Raw genomic sequence first — 22,435 nt, forward strand, 5'->3', positions numbered from 1 at the left:
GTACAAAAGTCGATTGCTTGGGTACCTCTGTCCCGTTCGTGTTTCAACCGTGAAGCAGTTTTGTTTGCATGGCTGTGTTTCGGTTTGAAGGATGGGATATGGCGTGAATTTACTGGGTACAGAGGAATAACACCTGAGTCCTCAGAAATGGCAACGCATGGCGGGTATCATGGGCAAAACAGTATACTCTGTTATGTCCATGGTACTGCTCATGTCTATAGGCGACGGTTATCACTTTCCATCAGGTGGACCGCCAGCTTGTTTGCCATTCTAAGTTGTATAAAAAAAAATCAAAAATTTAGTTTATTGCTAGTAATTTTTTTGTTTATACATTTTTGCATTGCATGATTTATGGTTTACTAGTTTCTAACCGCGAATTCGTCCGTGTGACAGAAATATATTTACTGATCGAGATAAATATAATAGTAAAAAATCTCAATGTTCTTCTCCTTCTTATTTAGTGGATATCGAATTTCATAGTGATTGGTTAAGCTGTCAAGGTGATAGAAGTTAACAAATAAACAAACTCACTTTTATATTTATAAAGTAAGTAAAAATAATATATAGTATACGAGTATGACAATAAGTGGGTAGAAGAAAATACTTCCGCCTCAAAAGCGGAGACTCGACTTTACTAGTCATTCTACTTGTGACTGCGGCCGGCGTAAGTTGGTCGAGACGTCGATACAACCAGGTATTGATCGTGTTTTTTTCTATCATTATATTTTTGTCAAATGGCGTATTATAGCTCAATTTTTAATACATTTTAATTGAGGTAAATACAACAATGTTAAAAATTAATGAAACGGTAACATACAATTAATCGTTATGAAATAATATACTTTTAAATATGATTTCATAACGGTTATATAATAAATAGCAGTTTTGTTTAATACCTTTACCGATATTATAATTGGAAGGTAAACTCTAGAGAATTCCCTTAAAAACTTTTGAAGTAAAAAAAATAAAATTATTTTGATTCCTATTACAAATAAATAACGTTCATTTTTTTGTAATATTTTTTTTTCATCATATTTGACCAATTTTATAGAGTTGACTTACTGCGTTCGTAATATAGTTAAATAGTGCAAGAGATTGAATGAAAGTATAGACAAATTGCATGCTATTGGTTGCAGTTAGTGGTATAGTTGTTCAATGGTATATATTTAAATAAATACCGAAACTGAAATGCTTTTTCTTTTTAATACGGTTTCGAATAATATTAAATTCTAATTTTAATAATAAATGCTACATCAATCGTCGCATTCTTAAACTTAATTTTACTGTGTTAGAAGGTAACCAACAAGGATAACCAGACAACAAACATCCCAGAACACCAAAACACGAGCCACTTCAGAAAACGTAGTTTCTCAAATTGGCCCCACCGGGAATTGAACACGGGACCTCATTTACACAAAGCAACGTGAACCACGGAAGTCGCCGAATTTCCTACAATTCGAAATTCGAATACACAGAATTAGAAGTGCCTACAAAAAAATAAATATATGTTGAAAAAGGCATAGTTTAGAGGATTAACGAAGCAAAGTTTAGTTTATTACAAGTGATATTTTAAAAGTGTACCAAAAACATTGGAAGTACTACAGACGGTCACGTTAATAAAAATAAATTCCAAATTCAATAATTCAAAAGGCGATAAGGCCGCCTTTTGTATCACTTCTCATTAATATTTACTGTATTTGTTATTTCTGTTTTTACTTGATGCAATAAAGTGTAAATAAATAAATAAATTCAACCAAGTAACAACAATAACTCCAACAATAACATAATTTATAAACGGTTTCGATACAGACGGGGGTTGGCATCTATATTTAACTTTTGTAACATTACGACAAGTGCTTTAGTAAGTGCACGCTTAGTTTGCACAATGGGTTGAGATACTTAAGTTAATCTCCTTACACAAGTACATTTGTGTACGTAAATGTTTATTTCATAAATAGATTGAGATATATACGATGCTTATCTCTCCGTTCAAGTATGTCTGCAATTCTAATTAACGATATTTGTTTATTTAAACTCCAACAAATTAATTTTAACTTTAAAGTGAACGACCTTAATTATCGCTCTTTAAATTTCGTTAAAAAATCTTTACTGATCAAATATTTCTACATTGATTATAAGATTTTTAAATCCTCTCCACTAGGCAAGAGGCACGTTAAACTTTATAATCTTTAGTATAAATTTACAGTTTGAAGAGAACCAATGTAGTGGTAAATGAACTGAAATATCTTGTACTCGGTTTTACAAATTAAGACAGCGAATGGTCATACAACTATAATATTGTAAACCGCAAATATATCGAGATGTCTTTCTACTTTTTTCAATTGATTTATAAGTAACACTTTTTCTTTAAATAATTTTTTATAAGCCGCTAAATTTTAATTCTCATTCGCATCTTATATCATCAATTAATCTCTTTTGCTATATTTTAACTAATGCAACTTCATCATAACAATTCATTAGTGTCTCACTGTTGGACTAAAGTTTCTCCTTATAAGAGAAATTATATAAGGGTTATTAAAGGTCTGGAACTTCTCACTCGGTCACAATTGTTTGTATTTCGAATAACATCTCTTTTAAAACATGAAACCTTATTTCAACCAATTTGTTATAAATTTCCTTTAGTACCGATGGCTGATTTCGAAAGTATAATTAAAAGAAGAATGTATAGCAAATGGATTTCTAAGTGGAGTGAAACTAAAGAAATTAAAGAAAAATGGTATGGTGATATTCAAAAATCAATTCCCATGAGACCACGGTACTTCAAGTTAAAAGATCCTTCCAGGAAATATATCACAACAATTCAAATGGGACATGGATTTTTTCCATCTCATTTACATAAAATGAAACTAAGCACTTCATCCAAATGTGATTTTTGCACCGCAGAAAATACAGACTTACAACATATAATTATAGAATGTCTGGCCTTTGCATTACAGAGACTTATATTGGTAGATGGCTTAATAAGTTTATATAAAAATAAAGAGATACCCCGCCTCCTGCCATCTATCCTTCAAAATAGTAATACATATCCAATTATCTATGAATTTATCCTTCACACTTTTAAAACACTATAATTACGTCAAAATAGATTTAATTATATATTTTTTTTCAAGACAAATATTCGCTGAAATGAAAGTATTAAAAATTAAAGATGGGCTAAAAGGATACACCCAAAGCCGTAAACACATCATAAAAAAAATGAAACCTTATTAATTATTTAGAAAAAAAAATATTGTTACACGAATCGTTGAGCATTATTTATACAAATAACAATTTTACAGCTTTTTTTATACCACGAATGTGTTAAATAAACACATGTTACAGCGCATCTGAAACGAGCACTGTCAGCCTTTGCTGTATGGTTCAAGTAAGCACTAGACATTAAATTTTTTTTTTAGTGTTTAAGCATAATTTAATAACAAAATATGGAGACATATTTACTTACACTAGATACTAGTAGAACTTGCTATTTCTGGCACTGGTATGGCATGTGTTAATAGTCACCTATTTCAACACCCTGGTGATGAAAATGGGTGGTGAAATATTGTACATTGTTTATACTTTTACAATGCGATATTTAATTAGTACTCACGTGAATATTTCGAAGAAAGCTTTCATTAAATGTGTTTCACCCATAATGATAGGTTCAGAAACATAATTGAATCGAATATGCATGGCGTCGGTCATTAAAAAAACTAAGTTAATGATAGCAGGTAGTCGTGATAAAAGATATTGTCGTAAAAGGAATATTATTTGGGTAAAAATTATATTATTTTTTAATACGATACTGAAACAACACATTAGATTAAATAATAAAGAATAAGAGAAATATAAGTTGAAAAAAAAAATTAAGACATTTATCTTAGATTTATAAGGAAAGACAGGTAACAAGAGTTAATGATTTTCGAAACATTTTTTTTTTCTGATATTATTTCAGCCGTCAACTGTCTATTACTTACAAAGCCGCCCCCCCCCCCCCTAATAGGGAATTTGACTTTTAGTTGCCACGCTTGGCAGGCGAATTGACAACCGCAGTTAGCTTTAGTAATGTTTTAAAGGGGACGCTGCTACCCATCCCTCGACCATATAGTTCCCTTAATTACCTCTTACGAGATTCACAGGAAAGGTAGGAATGATTTATTCTATGCTGAAACCACACTTTGACATATACAAGTAGCTAAATCTCTTTTATATATATATATATATATATACTCTTAGAAAAGCCTGATATATTATCAATAATATACCTATTACTCAATTTTTAAGGAGAAAACCTACGTAATGCTGAACGATTTGATTATTAAAGTCGAGTGAAAATTGGAATCTAATATTTCTGTATGCTATGTAATATATTTTGAAAAAAAGAAAGAAAATTTATTTAAATATAAATATTTATTTTTCGTTTATATTTTTAGATCAGAATGCCGCAAGAAAAGAGTCTGTTCGACGCACTATCAACAATATTCCACGACTTCTGTAAACAATGCACGCTCCATGGTTTTTATTACTTTTATAAAAGTAAAAAGTGTTCTGTCCATTTTATTTGGAGCCTAATAATAATGGGCAGTTTTGTACTGTGCTCTTTTTTGGGAAACATGATAATTCAAAAATATTTCATTGATCCCACTCTTATTGTGGTAAGTTGCTGTGTTATTAACTTATTTTTGTAATGTTTCCACCAACTTAGCCAGATTTAACCAGAGGGAGACTTTGTACAAAAATCGATTACTTGGATACGATTGCTCTGTCCCATTCGTGTTTCAATCGTGAAGCAGTTGTGTTTGCATGGCTGTGTTTCGGTTTGAAGGGTGGGATATGGCGTGAATTTTTTTTATACAACATAGAATGGCAAACAAGCTGACGGGCCACCTAATGGAAAGTGTTAACCGTCGCCTACAGACATGAGCAGTAGCATGGACATAACAGAGTATACTGTTTCGCTTATGATACCCCCCATGCGTTGCCATTCCTAAGGACTCAGATGTTATTCCTCTGTACCCAGTAAATTCACGCCATATCCCACCCTTCAAACCGAAACACAGCCATGCAAACACAACTGCTTCACGGTTGAAACACGAATTGGACAGAGGTACCCAAGCAATTGACTTTTGTACAAAGTCTCACTTTAAAATGTATTTGAATACAATATATTGTGGCAACGATCTTAAGACAATATTGGTAATATTTTAAATACACGATTGATATTTAACGTAATAAAGAAGCAGATACGTAAGTACTAGTTACCTGTAAAGTCTTTTACATCACGTTGAGTCCCGATTGTATATTTAAAATATATGTAAACAAAAGCGAATGCTAGCTTTATTACTCGATTTCCCAGCTTTCAGATTGCTAGTAACATTGACATGAAACACAGAGTAATGCTTATCAAAGAATCTTTGACTTTTGAGCTTCAAAGACTTGGCCTTCGTACTCCGATTGTAGATATCTTTTGTGGATTTAGGCAAAATTATCAAATGTAATACCAAATTGGATCCCGAATTAGCTCTGATTGATGTGTCCTCGTTTATTACAGCTAAGTGATTTATAACTCCTCGTCAATCGTCCTGGGTGTTAATTGTATAAGAAATTATAAGATTTACTGCACAAAAATCAACATTATCGAGAGAAAGGACTTATGTATTGACATTGGTTTAATTTACTTTCTCATATATTATTTATATAATGGGGTATCATGGGCGAAACAATATACTCTGTTATGTCCATGGTACTGCTCATGTCTATAGGCGACGGTTACCACTTTCCATCAGGTGGGCTGTCAGTTTGTTTGCCATTCTAAGTTGTATAAAAAAAATTTCATCTTGCTTTATTTCTCATTATTCTGATATTTTTATAATAGAAAGACATCTCTGACGTATAGTGTATTGTGGTTTCAATTGAACATTCCCTTGCAGGTGGAGTCGACTCACTATTCAATAGAAAAAATTCCTTTTCCTGCTGTGACATTATGTGATCCACAAGTTGTATATGGCCCTAACGTCAATAACGTAACAGAAATATTGTAAGTTATCAACAAAGACTGTTATCGTTGTTCCACGATATCTATTATAAACTTTAAGACGATAAAAAGACCCTCAAATTGTTCTTATTAATACTGATCAAATTTCCAAATTAGAGAGTGTATTTTGTATGGAAACTATGCTAATAACTTATACGTAGTTTCCTCTTTCCCTTTTTATACAACTTAGAACGGCAAACAAGCTAACGGCCCACCCGATGGAAAGTGGTAACGTCGCCTTTTGGAGGAAGAAATAAAGAATATCTATCTATCTATAAAACTTGTTTCAAAAAAGCAAATATTTTTTATTACAAATTATAATTTAGGACCTGAAATGTTATTTAAGTAGTAGTAACCGTCGGTTATAGACATGAGCAGTAAAATGGACATAACAGAGTATACTGTTTCAGACTTTGTACAAAAGTCGATTGCTTGGGTACCTCTGTCCCTCTGTCTGTGAATAACACCTGAGTCCTCAGGAATGGCAACGCACGTGGGGGGGGGAGAGGTATCATTGGCGAAACAGTATACTCTGTTATGTCCACGGTACTGCTCATGTCTATAGGCGACGGTTACCACTTTCCATCAGGTGGGCTGTCAGCTTGTTTGCATTCTGAATTGTATAAAAAAAAATTAGGGTTGCCAACTCACCTGCCAAGCGGGGCAACTACTGACAATCACTTATGAGGGAAACCTGTGTTTAGCTGTGGTCAATTAACAGCTGTTGTAAACGGATTGGGATTATTCTCGTTTTTAGAAGTCGTCGTGGTTTCAACTCGGAGCAGATTCGAACTTTTTACGATAGTTTCAATGCAATTGCAAGCTTTCAATACACACCTCCGATGCAAGTTAAGAAAATGCACTCACTGTTAGATGAGCTGGGATTACCTTACGACGAACTATTGTGGATGGTGAGTTTATTTATGTATATGTTTTTTTTTTTAATTGAGATTTGTTTGAGTCGAAGCATTTGGCGTTCCATTGTTTCTGCCTACCCTAATGGGAAACAGGCGTGACAGATATATATGTATGTATGTATGTTTTTTTTTTCAATCGGATACAAAAAGCTTTTTTTTGTACACCGCCATTTATATGCTGCCAGTTATAATTGGTTTTCACCATATCGACTTATGTCGGCTTATAAACATACCCCGTCCTGTAACCCACAGGAAAAAAAGTACATACGCCCCAGTTTTTTTTTATGTCCGTCTTCTACCTCGCCTTCTGTTTTGAGTATTTTTTTTATACCACTGAGGTGGCAAACAAGCATACGGCCCACCTGATGGTAAGTCGTTACCGTAGCCTATGAACATTTGCAATACCAGAGGCATTACGCGTGCGTTTCCGACCCTGAAGAAACCTCTTTACTCCCCTTTTGAAGAACCCCATGCTGTAGTCCCATATCTAATACAATACCAGTTATAATATAATAATATAATTATTTTCAGAATAGTGTAGTATTATTTTATATGTGATTTTACTTAACTATAATCTCATTTAAGTGAATTTGAGTGTTATTCCATGTATACTCGCTAATTATTTAATTTTGAGAAGTAAATGTCTTAAACCGTAAAAGGAGATTCTGAATTCGGTTGCATTTTTTTTTTTATTTTTATTACCTCATAACTCTGTCTGACTGATGTCTGATTTGGAAAAATATTTTTTTTTATCTGTAATGAAGTAAATATAAAAATTGGGTATTATTTATGAGGTGATGAGCTCAAATTACTCCCGTGCACAGATATCGTCTATTTACAATATATATATATATATATATATATATATATATATATATATATATATATATATATATATATATATATATATATATATATATATATATATATATTACTACCATCCCTTTCTGTGTCGTAAGAGGTGACTAATAAAGCTCAATGGTCGAGGAATGGGCAGTAGCGTTCTGGCAAAGCCTTACTGCGGTTGCCAACCTGCCTGCCAACAATTCTTGACAAAAACCTCCTTACGTGAGAGGCTTATGTCCAGCAGTGGACAATTAACTGCTCATATATTAATAAAATAGACATATATCCATGTTGCAGTTCCATAAACCCTGCCATGTATTACTTAAAGAATGCCGATGGCGGTCAAAAGTGTACGATTGTACACAAATGTTCAGAGAAGTGCGTACTTACCATGGATATTGTTGTCAATTCGATATAAACTACTTCAAGTAAGTTGTTAACATAAATATTATAGATCGAATCTATTTTTATAGATCCGTAATCTATATCTATCTATATAGGATATATGATGATTTCGTCATGCTGCTTATTACGATCTTAAGCTTTATCCAGCTTACTGCATACGTCCTTTGCAACATTTAACTTCTCAAATTTAATGGTAGATTAACGAATGTCATACAATTATTGTCATATATTATTCAAATTTGTCAATTTTCTTGAAGTTATACAGTGCTTATAAATAAAAACTGTTTTCATAAATGTCTGAGAAATCTTTCTTTCAGAGAGAACGCACAAAATGGAACTGAATTTGTATCAGGTATAAAAATGAGCGAGGCATTGGATATCATTGTAAACGAAGAGAATATCACACCTGATGGTGTGGTAACTGATGGATCTATTATGGTAAGTCCGCATTATGAAATGTCAATAATATTATATAACACTGGATAAAGTATATTAGAGATGGGCATAGGTTATATATATATAATAAACTTTATTAACAAATACAGGGTTACACAGTTACATGTTTTTTGCCCTAGCTTACAAATTAGGGTAACCTGTGCCTTGTAAGCCAGTTCCTTCCAACAAACAAGAACTAATACTTTGTATTTGTAGATGCAGAACTAACAATATTGAGCTACAAACATAATAAACATGATGAAAAATAAGGAATAAAAAAGAAATTATTAATATTATGTTTATATATATATAATAAAAAGCCCTATAATAAAATTCACTGACACCTATTTATTACCATTACTTGTGAATTAAACCTCATTTCAATTCTGCAACTGAAAATTAAGACTTCAAGCAAATTTATAACTAAGCTACGTACCACTTGCAATACAAATAAAATTTAATTTAGTTTTCATTACTAATTCATATTTCAGCTTTTCATATTCGATGCAAAAGACAACGTATCGTTATTGGACAGCTCTATAATAATATCTCAGGGAGGTTACTTCGATGTAAACTTTGGCGTTTGGGCGATAGACGCGTCAGATTCTGTTAAAGAGTTAAATATCAGAAGCAGGAATTGTGTACTTGAGACTGTGAGTTTAAGTTAACGTTACTTGTTACGTTAAGGAATTATATAAATATTTTTTTACTAATATTTTTTTAAACTGGTGACCGTCGCCTATAGACATGAGCAGTACCATGGACATAACAGAGTATACTGTTTCGCCCATGATACCTCCCCATGCGTTGCCATTCCTAAGGACTCGGATGTTATTCCTCTGTACACAGTAAATTCACGCCATATCCCACCCATCAAACCGAAACACAGTCATGCAAACACAACTGCTTCACGGTTGAAACACGAATGGGACAGAGGTACCCAAGCAATCGACTTTTGTACAAAGTCTCCCTCTGGAGTATATGCTTAAATCTTTTTTTTTTTTATAATACTTAGAATGGCATACGAGCTGACGGCCCACCCTAGCGATGTGCGAATCCGAATGATTTTGTTATTCGAATACTTAATAATTCGAATAATTATAAAATTAGTAATTTCAATAAGTAATTACTAATTTTATAATTCGACTACTAAATTAGTAATATTCGTATTCGAATGTTTGTACTAATTAGTAACTAATTAGTTAATTAGTAATAAGTAAATTAGTTCAACAAAGTCCTTTTTCCGAATGCGCTTACTACTAAGTTCATTTCACAATTTGTATCCATTACTGCTCCGTTGCCATCTTAGTAAAAGTTGACGACAAAAAAAATACTAAAATATCAATTTTCCGACACGTAGATAGATAGATAGATAGATAGATAGATAGATACTCTTTATTGTTTCCTCCAAAAGATTACAACAGTAAACTTATTATAAATACAAACAATCACAAGAAATAATCACAATGAGAAAACAATGGGCGACCTTATCGCTAAGAGCGATCTCTTCCAGGCAACCTTTGGATGGAGAGGAGTAATTATAAACAATTTGGTAGGAGGCACGATAAAAAAAAATTGTTAGTTCTAGATATGGGAGATGTAATACATATAATAATATAAAAATTATCCCTACTTATTATTATATATACATATATATACATATATACATACATATACACATACACATACACATACATACACACATATACATACATGCATATAAACGTTCACGAAAAATATGCAAGAAATAAGTATGCTAAGCAGACATATAAACATATTAAGGAGATGACAACTTGCATTATAATACTTTTGCCATTTCCTATAAAAACTATACTTACTTTTATCGACAATTGGACATTTTTACTACATACATTTTAATTGGCAACACGTTTATCTGTTAGAAAATCAACGATCGGGTCTAAGTCTCCCTCTTTTTTTTTTTTACAACACAGGGTGCAAACGAGCATCCGGCTCACCTGATGGTAAGTGACTACCGCCACCCATGGTCACCCACAACACCAGCGGCATTGCAGGTGTGTTGCCGGCCTTTTAAAAAGGAATATACTCTTTTCTTGAAGGTTATGTTGTCGTATCGGTTCGGAAATACTGCTGCTGGAAGTTGATTCCAAAGAATGATTAATCTTAAGATTAATTAATCTTATAGTCTTTTAAAAAGTGAGTTTATTTAGTTCGATTCTTTGACGCCGTTAGGCTTAAATAATCACTATGAAATTTGGTATACACGTACAAATAGGATGGAAAAGAGATATTTTTTATCCTGGCGGGTAAATACATTCCGGTCACGCGGACGAAGTCACGGGCAAAAGCTAGTATAGGTTTTTTTAATGGGTGATAATGGAATAGTAACCCCGCCTGCTCTATCGGTATGCTGGCGGGGCACCAGTGAGGGATTACAAGTAAGGACGAAAAGGCAGGTCAGTTAGCCCATCGTGACGTATTCCACGAGAATTAACCACAACGGTTTCCATTACCGCGTGGAGGCCGACCTGTGAAATTGATTACTAACAATCCCTTTCTCCCTGATAGATGTTTATGCTCAAATCTCACTTTATACATTTGTTTTTATTAAAATCATTGTATTTTATATTTCTAGGACGACATACACGGACCTGGGTATTATTTCGGATGCATTTCCGCCATAATAGTGAAAAAATTGGTTGAAACCTGCAAGTGTATTCCGTCCAGTTACAATGGTAAGTTATAATATTATAAAAAATATAGAAGTAAGAAGTGTTTAATTTAGAAAATTTATTGCACTGTACCTATGTTTTATGCCATTCTACAATGGCAAGCAAATTGATTACCCACCTGACGGAAAGTGGTAATTATGGTATATAAAATGTTACGAACTGTACCATCGATATCATAGAACTTGACAATTATTAGTCGGATATATCATTTCTACCTATGAAGCTACATTGTCCCCATAAAAAACATTTGAATTCTCTGTTGGAAGCGTTCACAAGCAATGAATTATAAATAAGAGGTATTTTTTTTTATGGGTGATAATGAAATAGTAACCCCACCCGTGCTATCGGTATACACCGGCGGGGCACCAGTGAAGGATGATAGGTGAGGATGAAGCAGGTCAGTTAGCCCATCGTGACGAATTCAACAAGAATTGTTCACGATGGTTTCCAGGGGGAACCACGTGGAGGTTGACCTGATAGGGCATCTTGCTAGCAATGGGGCTGTCAAACTCCATTGGTAACAATCCCTTTTCCTCCCCAATAAGAGGTAATGTACGGACATGGGAGGTATGTGTAGACATACCTCTTTACAATTATAGTAGCTTTTATTTTAAAACTTGCATCATTAAAAAAAAATTTAAAAAAATTATCAACCGTGCTTCAATAATTAAAGATTGTATCCTCAATAAAAAAAACTCACTAGAATTGTAACAATTTTGATCTAAAAACTAAATGACTGAGCCGATTTTGATAAAAAATACTATAAGACCAATGTGTAAGTATATCCTTTTAGATAAAAAAAAAACTAAATCGATTTACAATTGACGGAGTTGTGACGTAACGTATAACAAATATAAAAAAAAAAATTGCATTTAGCACGAGACGATACGGAACTTTCAACCGACTTCAAAAAAAGAGGTTCTCTGTATGATTGTGTGAATTTTGCAAACAGATTAACAATTGACGGAGTTATGGAATAACAAACATGAAAAAAAATACAACCGAATTGAGCACCTCTTTTTTTAAGTCGGTTAAAAATTATTCGTTTGAAGGTTGTCGACATTAATGTCTTTGCCCACTGAACAAGTTTCAAGTAACTTGTCAATCTATTGAAATTAAATAATACACAAAACTTTACGTACACTGTAAGACTCGAATTTTGTGTTACCGAGTCCATTCAATTTCCTGAAAACAATTTCCAAGGGGCTTTTCCGTTATTGATGAAAATAATATTGTGTTTCATTAATACCGATTACTGAGTAATTGAAATGAATACAGAAAATAAATTAAAATCCGTATCAATTATTTTTGTTGTCATACTTTCCTTCAGCGTGAAATTAATTAACAAAAGAAAAATGTAATTTTTCTTATAAGAACAACAATGTTTTCCTATAAAAATGATGTTTTAATACCTAGTATAAGCGTTCCACTAAAAACATCATCGAAGCCTAACAGCGATTGCCAAACCACTTGCTAAACATGGCAACTGCTGACAAATAAAGGGAAGCCTATATTCAGCTATGGACAGTAAAAGGCTTATAGGGTATGGTTGTAGTAAGTGTTAAATTAAGTTATTTACCAGAGGGAGACTTTGTACAAAAGTCGATTGTTTGGGTACCTTTGTCCCATTCATGTTTCAACCGTAAATCCTCGCTTTCTCTCTTAATAAAAAAACTAGATCGAATGCACGTATCTTATAACTATTATATCAAAATTAAGTAATTAAAAATTAGTTTTTTTATACAACTTAGAATGGCAAACAAGCTGACGGCCCACCCAATGGAAAGTGGTAACCGTCGCCTATAGACATGAGTAGTATCATGGACATAACAGAGTATACTGTTTCGCCCATGATACTTCTCATACGTTGCTATTCCTGAGGACTCAGGTGTTATTCCTCTGTACCGTGTAAATTCACTGCCATATCCCACCCTTTAAACCGAAACACAGCCATGCAAACACAACTGCTTCACGGTAGAAACGAGAATGAGACAGAGGTATCCAAGCAAACGACTTTTGTACAAAGTCTTTCTGGTAAATTTGTGTATTTATAAAATCGTTTTGTGATCGGATTGGTAACAGAAATACTGAAAATACTATTTTATTTCAAAGACAAAAGAACTAATTAAAACTGACAGAGTTAGACGGAACAAGTAAAGTCTAAAAACAATAAATTGGAAAAGTTTCAAGAAGCAATAGACAGGGGTTTTTTTTTCCGGTAATTGGAGGCTGGTAATTCATAATAAGGTTAGTTTTTGTCAGAATAAAGTCCAATTTTGGATAAACCCACTCTAACTTGCCTACCTCGCTTTGGAATCAAAATTTTTGTTTGTATAAGTAAAATCCGTTATTGGCTGTATTCATAAGAGACTTAGCATGCAAGTTATTTTTTAAGAGCTGCGGATTTTTGTATAAAATAAAATAAAAAAAAAAAAAATACGTATAATACAATCGTAATTGGTCGTTGTCTGTACATATGTACCAGAGGAAGACTTTGTACAAAAGTCGATTGCTTGGGTACCTCTGTCCCATTCGTGTTTCTACCGTGAAGCAACTGTGTTTCGGTTTGAAGGGTGGGATATGGCGTGAATTTACTGGGTACAGAGGAATAACACCTGAGTCCTCAGCAATGGCAACGCATGGGGGGTATCATGGGCGAAACAGTATACTCTGTTATGTCCATAGTACTGCTCATGTCTATAGGCGACGGTTATCACTTTCCATCAGGTGGGCCGTCAGCTTGTTTGTCATTCTAATTTGTAAAAAAAAGAAAAAAAAAAACGCGGATAAGATATATAAGAAAAACTATCACAGGGAGGCTTTATGAATGCAATAGAACGCAAAACAATGATTTTAAGAATTTTTGTCTGTTCATCTCTTTGTCTGTATGTTTATGCACGCTAATCTCAGAAACGACTTAATATATTTGAATGCGGTATTCACTAATGCGTTACAGTTTGCTCCACTTAACATGTAGTGTTTGTTTTATTTCAATCGGTTCATACATGAAAAAGTTATGTCAATCTAAAGAATCACATATAAAATGTTATAAAATAACCGATCAGTTGAATTTACTGAAACTTTATGAAGGTATTAGATACGTATTTATCATTTAAGTATACATGTATACACATACAATATAAGACCGGATACATGAAGAGTTCCAATGGGAATAATATACGAGAATTACATAGTTAGAAGCGAACAACGCCGCGGGTAACGGCTAGTAAAAAAAAGTTTAATATTTATCTAGGAATTACAATTAAAAAAAAAAAGTTTGTACTATTCGTAGACACATTTAGAAAAAAATATATAGATTAGACAGGTAGAGTCTTCACTGTTATTGTGTTCGCATTTGTATACCAACAATAAAAAAAATGCATTCCGTATTTATATTCCTAAACGTCATCTCAGCAATTTTAGTAACAGTTTTATCTGTGGTTTTGTATAAGCCATAATTTCATTAACTAACTGTTCTGCCCACTACCTCAAAAGTAGAAAAAACAATTAGGTACGCCACTTCTAGGCTGGGTCTTAAGTATACAACATATTTTAAGTTAGACTTTCAGAAATAATAGATTGTGAAAACCGCATCAAATTTAATTTACAGTAGTTTGTTTTTATGACGCGAAATAACATACAGACAGATAAACAGACAGACAAAATTTCTAAGAATTATTGTTTTGGCATTAGTCTTATTTCAACGACATTATATCATAAATTAATTTTTCACTGCTGATATGTTCAAAAGATGCAGACTTCCCCCTTAAAGAGGTGGTTTTCCTGTAGTTGCTAGGTTCGGCAAGCAGTTTGGTGACCACATTGGCCTTTGGGGAATTTTTAAAAGTGACGCTGCTACCTATCTCTCCGCCATTAACTTACCTTAGATGTCTCTTACGATATCCACTTTAAAGGATTTTTTTTTTATATAAAGACTTTTTATAAAAAGCTATTTAAAGACCGAGGAAGAACTACATGGGACAGATAAAGGAAACACTAGGTGTCATATCGTATAGGGAGGTCAAAGATATGGCCTAGCATAGAGGTGGCTGGAAGAGAATGCATGAATCGGTTACACCGACAAGAGGATGCTCTTAAATATAAAGGGATCATACTTATAAAAATATATGTTTTTTTTTATACAACTTAGAATGACAAACAAGCTGACGGCCCACCTGATGGAAAGTGGTAACCGTCGCCTATAGACATGAGCAGTATCGTGGACATAACAGAGTATATGTTTCGCCCATGATACTGCCCCTTGCGTTGCCATTCCTGAGGACTCAGGTGTTATTCCTCTGTACCCAGTAAATTCACGCCATATCCCACCCTTCAAACCGAAGCACAGCCATGCAAACACAACTGATTCACGGTTGAAACACGAATGGGACAGAGGTACCCAAGCAATCGAATTTTGTAATTAATTAATGACTATGTATAATTTATATTAAAATTCATATTGTTACAGAGCAACTACTAAAATTGAAAGAAACATATCCACGGTGTTTGTGGGAACAACTCTCCTGCATTTATCTTACATTTGGTTAGTACTTCGAAGTAAACAATTTAAAATTTCCAAATAACTTTTTAGTATTTTTAAGAAGACTAAAGTACTAAATATACTGTGACCTTAATTTCAAATATAATCCATTATATTCTATTTGCAATTAATTTTAATTTGAACACCTATATTCTAGTTTTATTAAGTGGTGATCCAGCATGTCAAATGCTGAGTTTAAATCCAGAAATAGTCCAATTTATTTTTGTTATAATTTAATTTTATTATGACGTCATTGATTAGTTTATATATTGCATCGGATGTTGCAACATGTCTCTTATATACAAGCTGTCTGTCATGCAAAATTTGATACTTATCTTAATGTTTTTAGAGCCTATTTTTATTTAGTTTTTCTAATATTTTTACTAATACTCGTATGGGACTATAATTATTAGGATCGGTTTTTGAACCTTTTTTTAAAATATTGGTATTATTTTTGCTATTTTTAATTATTCAGGAATATTACCTTTTCAGTATTTTACTATAGTATTTTGTTACTTTGTCTTTTTTTTTATAATAAATTGAAAAATTTAATTTGTTTATCTTAAACATACGTATGGAACTGTTTCGAGAAAAACTAGGACCGTTCTATTTGCTCAATTTCATGTTTTAATATTACTTATCCTGGGAGGGACATTTAAATATCCGCTCGTTAGAAGACTTTCTTATGACCTCTTAGGAAAAATTACTTAATTTCTTATACTTAATTAACTAACTATAACTTGAATGTCATAAGATGTGCCCTACTTTTCTTCTATTTATATCTATTCTTTTATGTCGGAAGGCACGTCTATTTCTCTTTAACTCGTATATGTTATTTAACTTCGAGATTCTTTCCTATTATCGTGGACTATTCATCTGAAAAATAAGGTGGAACTCTTGTATTAACGGTACCCTGAAGACGAATGAAGTGTGGGGAATCCTTTCATTAAGTTTTTCTTTAATAACAAATATTTCCTGAACGAGCACAATTTAAATGCTTCATTTCGCGTGTTCTTTAAATGTGATTAAATAAATTTTGCTTTTAAATCAAGCGAAGATATTTATAATGTTACTTGTATTACGGATGAAATAAATCATAATCAGATGATTGGCAATGTAACTGGGAGGAAATATAAATTTCTGGCACATATTATATTTTTTTTTAATGTAGTCTAAATTCAGAGGGTGTTTTAGATAGATATATAATTTATTTGCATTATTTACAGCATACAAATAAGAACAGATATATTTACATATGTAAAAAAAGAAAGAAAAGAATACATATAGAAAAGAGAAACACAAGGAGAATATATGAAAGAAGTAATATAATTTTTCGTTGCGTGTGTGTGCTAGAGTAACACAAAGTGGTCACAACTTTGTTGCTTTGTCCTCAAAAGAGCAAAGTACTGATATTTTGTTGTGGCCAAAAGACAGCCGAGAAATTCCTTGTCAAAATAAAAATATAAATAAATGAATAAATTTAGTTGTGTGGGCACATACAAATAATTTTATTTATTTATTTTTATTTATTTACATTTACAATCATTATTATTTAATATTTTAATCTAAATTAATAAATAACAAATACCATTAGAAGAGAGGTAATTGGAGGTCACTCTCGATGACATTAATATATTTTTTTTATTGTGTTACACCTTGATTAGAAACTAAACTATTAAATAGATTTTGATAAAATTTCCTAAAAACTAATCTGAAAAAATAAGCTTTCAGACAAAAAAATATTTTTCCAAAACGCTTTATGAATGACGGAGTTATGAGGTACCAAATATTAAAAAAAAATACAATCAAATTTAGAATATCTTTTTTTCAGCCTATTGAAAAGGACTTATTTAAAAAAAAAGAGAGAGATAAAACTATTCCTATTTTAAATTCGAAAGAGACTTTGTACAAAAGTCGATTGCTTGGGTACCTCTGTTCCATTCGTGTTTCAACCGTGAAGCAATTGTGTTTGCATGGCTGTGTTTCGGTTTGAAGGGTGGGATATGGCAGTGAATTTACAAGGTACAGAGGAATAACACCTGAGTCCTCAAGAATGGCAACGCATGGGGGGTATCATGGGCGAAACAGTATACTCTGTTATGCCCATTGTACTGCTCATATCATTAGGCGACGGTTACCACTTTCCATCAGGTGGGCCGTCAGCTTGTTTGGCATTCTAAGTTGTATAAAAAAAAGACTTGATTTTTTGTTCATAAATATATTTCAGTATCTTTAATAGAAATACGTCTCAGATACTAGAGGTTTTCAATTTAATAAAAAGCGAGCAAACGCCGGTTCGTCCCGAGGCGATAATTTTGCTTCTCAGTGCGATTTCTATCAGTAATGACTCCATTTGGCCAGTGTCAGCTGCCTTAAATGATAACGAACATTCGTCATTTTCATACTTCAGATTACTTCTAATATACCATTTTTTTTTTTTGTTAAAGTATCAATTATTTTATTTTTGAACTATATAGAAATTTTAGATATTTTTTTAATGCATTGTAGGAGGTTAATGAATGCAGGTGGCTCAGGATCGTTCTTTATAGCATGAGGGAAGTCTGTGTCCAGCAGTGGACAGATAATGTTTTTTTTTATACAACTTAGAATGGCAAACAAGCTGACTGCCCACCTGATGGAAAGTGGTAACTGTCGCCTATAGACATGAGCAGTACCATGGACATAACAGAGTATACTGTTTCGCCCATGATACCCCCCATGCGTTGCCATTCCTGAGGACTCAGGTGTTATTCCTCTGTACCCAGTAAATTCACGCCATGGCTGATAAGATTATGTCGTTGATCTTTTTTTTTATACCACACAGGTGGAAAACAAGCATACAGTCCGTTTGATGGTAAACGATCGCTATAGCCTATGGTCCCTTATTTATAATTCTATTCAAATATATATATATATATATATATATATATATATATATATATATATATATATATATATATATATATATATATATATATATATATATATATATATATATATATATATAATTTTATTTTTGATATTACAGAAAAAGTTACACAAAATATTAAGACTATCTTCACAGAAAGTGAGTGCTACCAGAGATGTAACTACGTGCAGTACGATTCTGACGTGAAGTATTTGAGGCAGCAAAGGAATTTTAAGTAATATATTTTGCAATATCTTTTCATATATTTTTTTTTTATACCACAAAGGTTGTAGACAAGCCTACAGCCCGTCTGGTCGTAAATGGTCACTGTAGAGTATACATGTAAAACTAGAAGTCTTATTGTGTATATATATATATATATATATATATATATATATATATATATATATATATATATATATATATATATATATATATATATTTTATTTATCTATACCTGTTAGTAACTATTTAGCTACTAATAATTTATTATTTATCGTATTAATTTTGCACCATATATTTCATGCTTTATATACAAACCCTATAGATACTTTCTCCTTTCGAGATCACAAGGTTGACTGGAAGAAATCCCTTTAAGAGATAAATCCGCCTGTGTACATTTTTGCTATAACCTAGTATCTATACTGTAAGTGAATTTACAAAAGCCTATAAATAATTTAAAATCGTAAATATATGAAATTTGTACAAAAGAGTGTATTTAATAAGAAAAAATATGAGAATGATGAATGATGTCTGGAACAAATAGACAAAATTTCCAAAAGTGTTTTTTTTTTTTGCTTTTAAAACCTATTGGGACCTTTTAAATCTCATTGAGATCCTCGTATTATTTTTTCTAAAATATCTCCCATGTACATTGGTTATTTACAATTTTATTACATTAATGAGATTATCTACTTCCATACAATTTATATATTTTTAATCTTTTTTTACTTATTTCTAATTCAAATGTATTATTCAGAACATCAATAAAGAACTGATTTTTTTTTAATCCGTTTTTTATGTATTTACAGCGATTTAAATGGCAACTACAGTAGAATTTCAGTTCACTTCGCTAGCCACACTTGTATGAAGTATAGACGAGAATTGCTGTACACTTGGGATCAAATGCTTGGTAACCTACTTAAAATATTTACATTAAATTAATTTTAACTACCTTCATGGTACAGTGGTAATTATGTTATGCTACATAGATAAGGTATTTTTTATTTATTTATTTATTTTTTTTATACAACTTAGAATGCAAACAAGCTGACGGCCCACCTGATAGAAAGTGGTAACCGTCGCCTATAGACATGAGCAGTACCATGGACATAACAGTACACACACATACTGTTTCATGCGTTGCCATTCCTGAGGACTCGGGTGTTATTCCTCTGTACCCTGTAAATTCACGCCATATCCCACCCTTCAAACCGAAACACAGCCATGCAAACACAACTACTTCACGGTTGAAACACGAATGGGACAGAACGTACCCAAGCAATCGACTTTTGTACAAAGTCTCCCTCAGGCAAAGTGTATTAAGTTCTGGATTGAGGAACCATATAGCTTCCTCACTGTTCAAAATTTTTTTTTTCTTTTACGTGATTTTAAGTGGCAAACAAATTGAGGGCCTGAGTGAAAAGTGATAAATGTGACCTATAGATATGAATTATGGTCATCACAGAACACGATGTGACGCTCAAGGTATCGCAATTTTTTTAATGGATGATGATGGAATGGTGACCCCGTGGTAATGTCTGGAAACAAGCCATATAGTATATTTGCATAAAGAAAAAGAATAAATTGTTTTTTTTATATCATTCTTGTATCTCTTGATGTAATGTTGAATAACTATAATTTTAATATGTAAATAAATGTAAATGTAAATAAAAAGCATATATATATATATATATATATATATATATATATATATATATATATATATATTCCCGTGTGCTCCCGGCATACCACCAACCAACCACCACCAATAGGCCACCCCTTCCTTTCCCATGGGTGTCGTAAGAGCCGACTAAGGAAGGAAGAGGGTTGGGCAACAACATCTCTTTTAAAAGATCTCTAAAGCCTAACTGCGGTTGCCACTCCGCCTGCTAAGCGTGGCAACTACTAACAAAACCCCCCAAGAGGGAGGCTTATGTTCAGCAGTGGCCAGTTAAAGGCCGATATGATGATGATACATATGTGTGTGTGTGTGCTGTGTTTGCCATTCATATATGGTATGATAAAGAAATAAATGTCTACCTATTTATCACGAAACAATAAAATAATTTTGTTTACTTGCAGCAAATCTTGGTGGTATATTTGGACTTTGCCTCGGTGGATCCATAATAAGTATTATCGAAATGGTTTGGTTTCTATTTGACATTTTATATGCTACCGTTACTTATAGAAAAAATGTGACAAAAGTTAATGATTTTCAAAAGAATATTGAAAAACCTCCGAACGTATTATCGCTGTATCGGAATCGTAAAGTTTGGGAAAGAAATAGATTTATTCATTAATAAATTGTGGTTATTAATTATGCAGGTGAAGTTAGTTATTAGCATTCTTTAATAGAGGTATTCAACGAAAGTAATAAAAATTTTACATCAAAGAAACATGGGTCAAAAAAGGCAATAAATTTTAAACAGATTCCAACTTGGTCCATTTTTATTTTTATAAGTTTCGTAAGCACATATTATAGTCAGACTTGCGCTCGCATCACAGCCGCTCATGACTAAGGATCACGAGTTGATTCAGAAACTAGTCGAGCTTTCTTGTTCTTATTATACGTAAGTCAAACCGGTAGTTATTGCATTAAAATGTTGAAAGCATTCTGTTGTTGATTTAATACGAGATATTCAAAATAGTAGTATATGTTTTTGTAGTTTATGAATTTTTAATTCACTCAATTTCCATCCTAATATGTGTAGATTGTCTATTTTACGTACTGTCAACGGTTTTGAATAACGATGAATTTGAGTCGTAAACACCGTATTCGCGTTAAAGAAAATTTCTGGCTTGAGAAAAACAATTGTTTCTCTTTAGTTAATATAATAGACATACAATTAAATAATACTATATATATATAAAACACAATTTAGTAGTATAATCTTCGCTGCACTCGTAAAACTGCACTCACTGGCTTGCTGCTTTTAGGATAAATTTCAATTTTGTAAGTGTTTTTAATAATTTTTAAACATGTTAATTTATTAAAAGAGATATAATATTTTTTCAATGTATATATATATATATATATATATATATATATATATATATATATATATACGTATTTGTGTCTTGTACTCATAGTACAAGCTTTTACTTTTTAGATAGCACTGTGTTATATTAAAGAGTTACTATTAAAATATATATTTTATTTATCAATATCCAATTTATCTGCATGTCCTACCGTTTGTACAACAGATTATGCTCAGGAATTGTTCAATATGATGCCCCTGGCCATTTTCTACCATCGTACAGCTCGCCATCGTTAGAAACCTCCATACCCAAGAACCTAGATGGCTGCGTACAACGCGGTTTCACAGATGTTTTCTTCCAAGAACGCTCACATTGTGGAATAAGCTCCCTGTTGAGATTTTTCCAAGCAGTTGTGTTTGCATGGCTGTGTTTCGG

At 32.4% G+C, this 22,435-nt stretch overlaps 1 protein-coding gene across 1 annotated transcript; it reads left to right on the forward strand.

The window, feature by feature from the left end:
* Positions 1–8,112: 8,112 nt before the first annotated feature.
* LOC113509176 (uncharacterized) lies at positions 8,113–21,626 on the forward strand. The gene is made up of 8 exons (XM_052894448.1): positions 8,113–8,228; positions 8,523–8,643; positions 9,132–9,293; positions 11,255–11,354; positions 15,820–15,894; positions 18,920–19,034; positions 19,831–19,931; positions 21,104–21,626. Exons 1-8 carry the CDS (start codon positions 8,167–8,169, stop codon positions 21,319–21,321), a joined length of 954 nt encoding a protein of 317 aa, XP_052750408.1. The 5' UTR covers positions 8,113–8,166; the 3' UTR covers positions 21,322–21,626.
* Positions 21,627–22,435: the final 809 nt, after the last annotated feature.

Source organism: Galleria mellonella, unplaced genomic scaffold (assembly GCF_026898425.1).
Source record: "Galleria mellonella isolate WM207_F2 unplaced genomic scaffold, CSIRO_AGI_GalMel_v1 utg213, whole genome shotgun sequence".
NCBI lineage: Eukaryota > Metazoa > Arthropoda > Insecta > Lepidoptera > Pyralidae > Galleria > Galleria mellonella.

Excerpts from the sequence above, each read along its gene's own strand:
- LOC113509176 (XM_052894448.1), top strand. The coding sequence starts at position 8,167 with ATGTTCAGAGAAGTGCGTACTTACCATGGATATTGTTGTCAATTCGAT. Across the intron at positions 15,895-18,919 it reads CTGCATTTATCTTACATTTG|AAAAAGTTACACAAAATATT; the intron begins GTTAGTACTTCG and ends TTGATATTACAG. Across the intron at positions 19,035-19,830 it reads AGGCAGCAAAGGAATTTTAA|CGATTTAAATGGCAACTACA; the intron begins GTAATATATTTT and ends ATGTATTTACAG.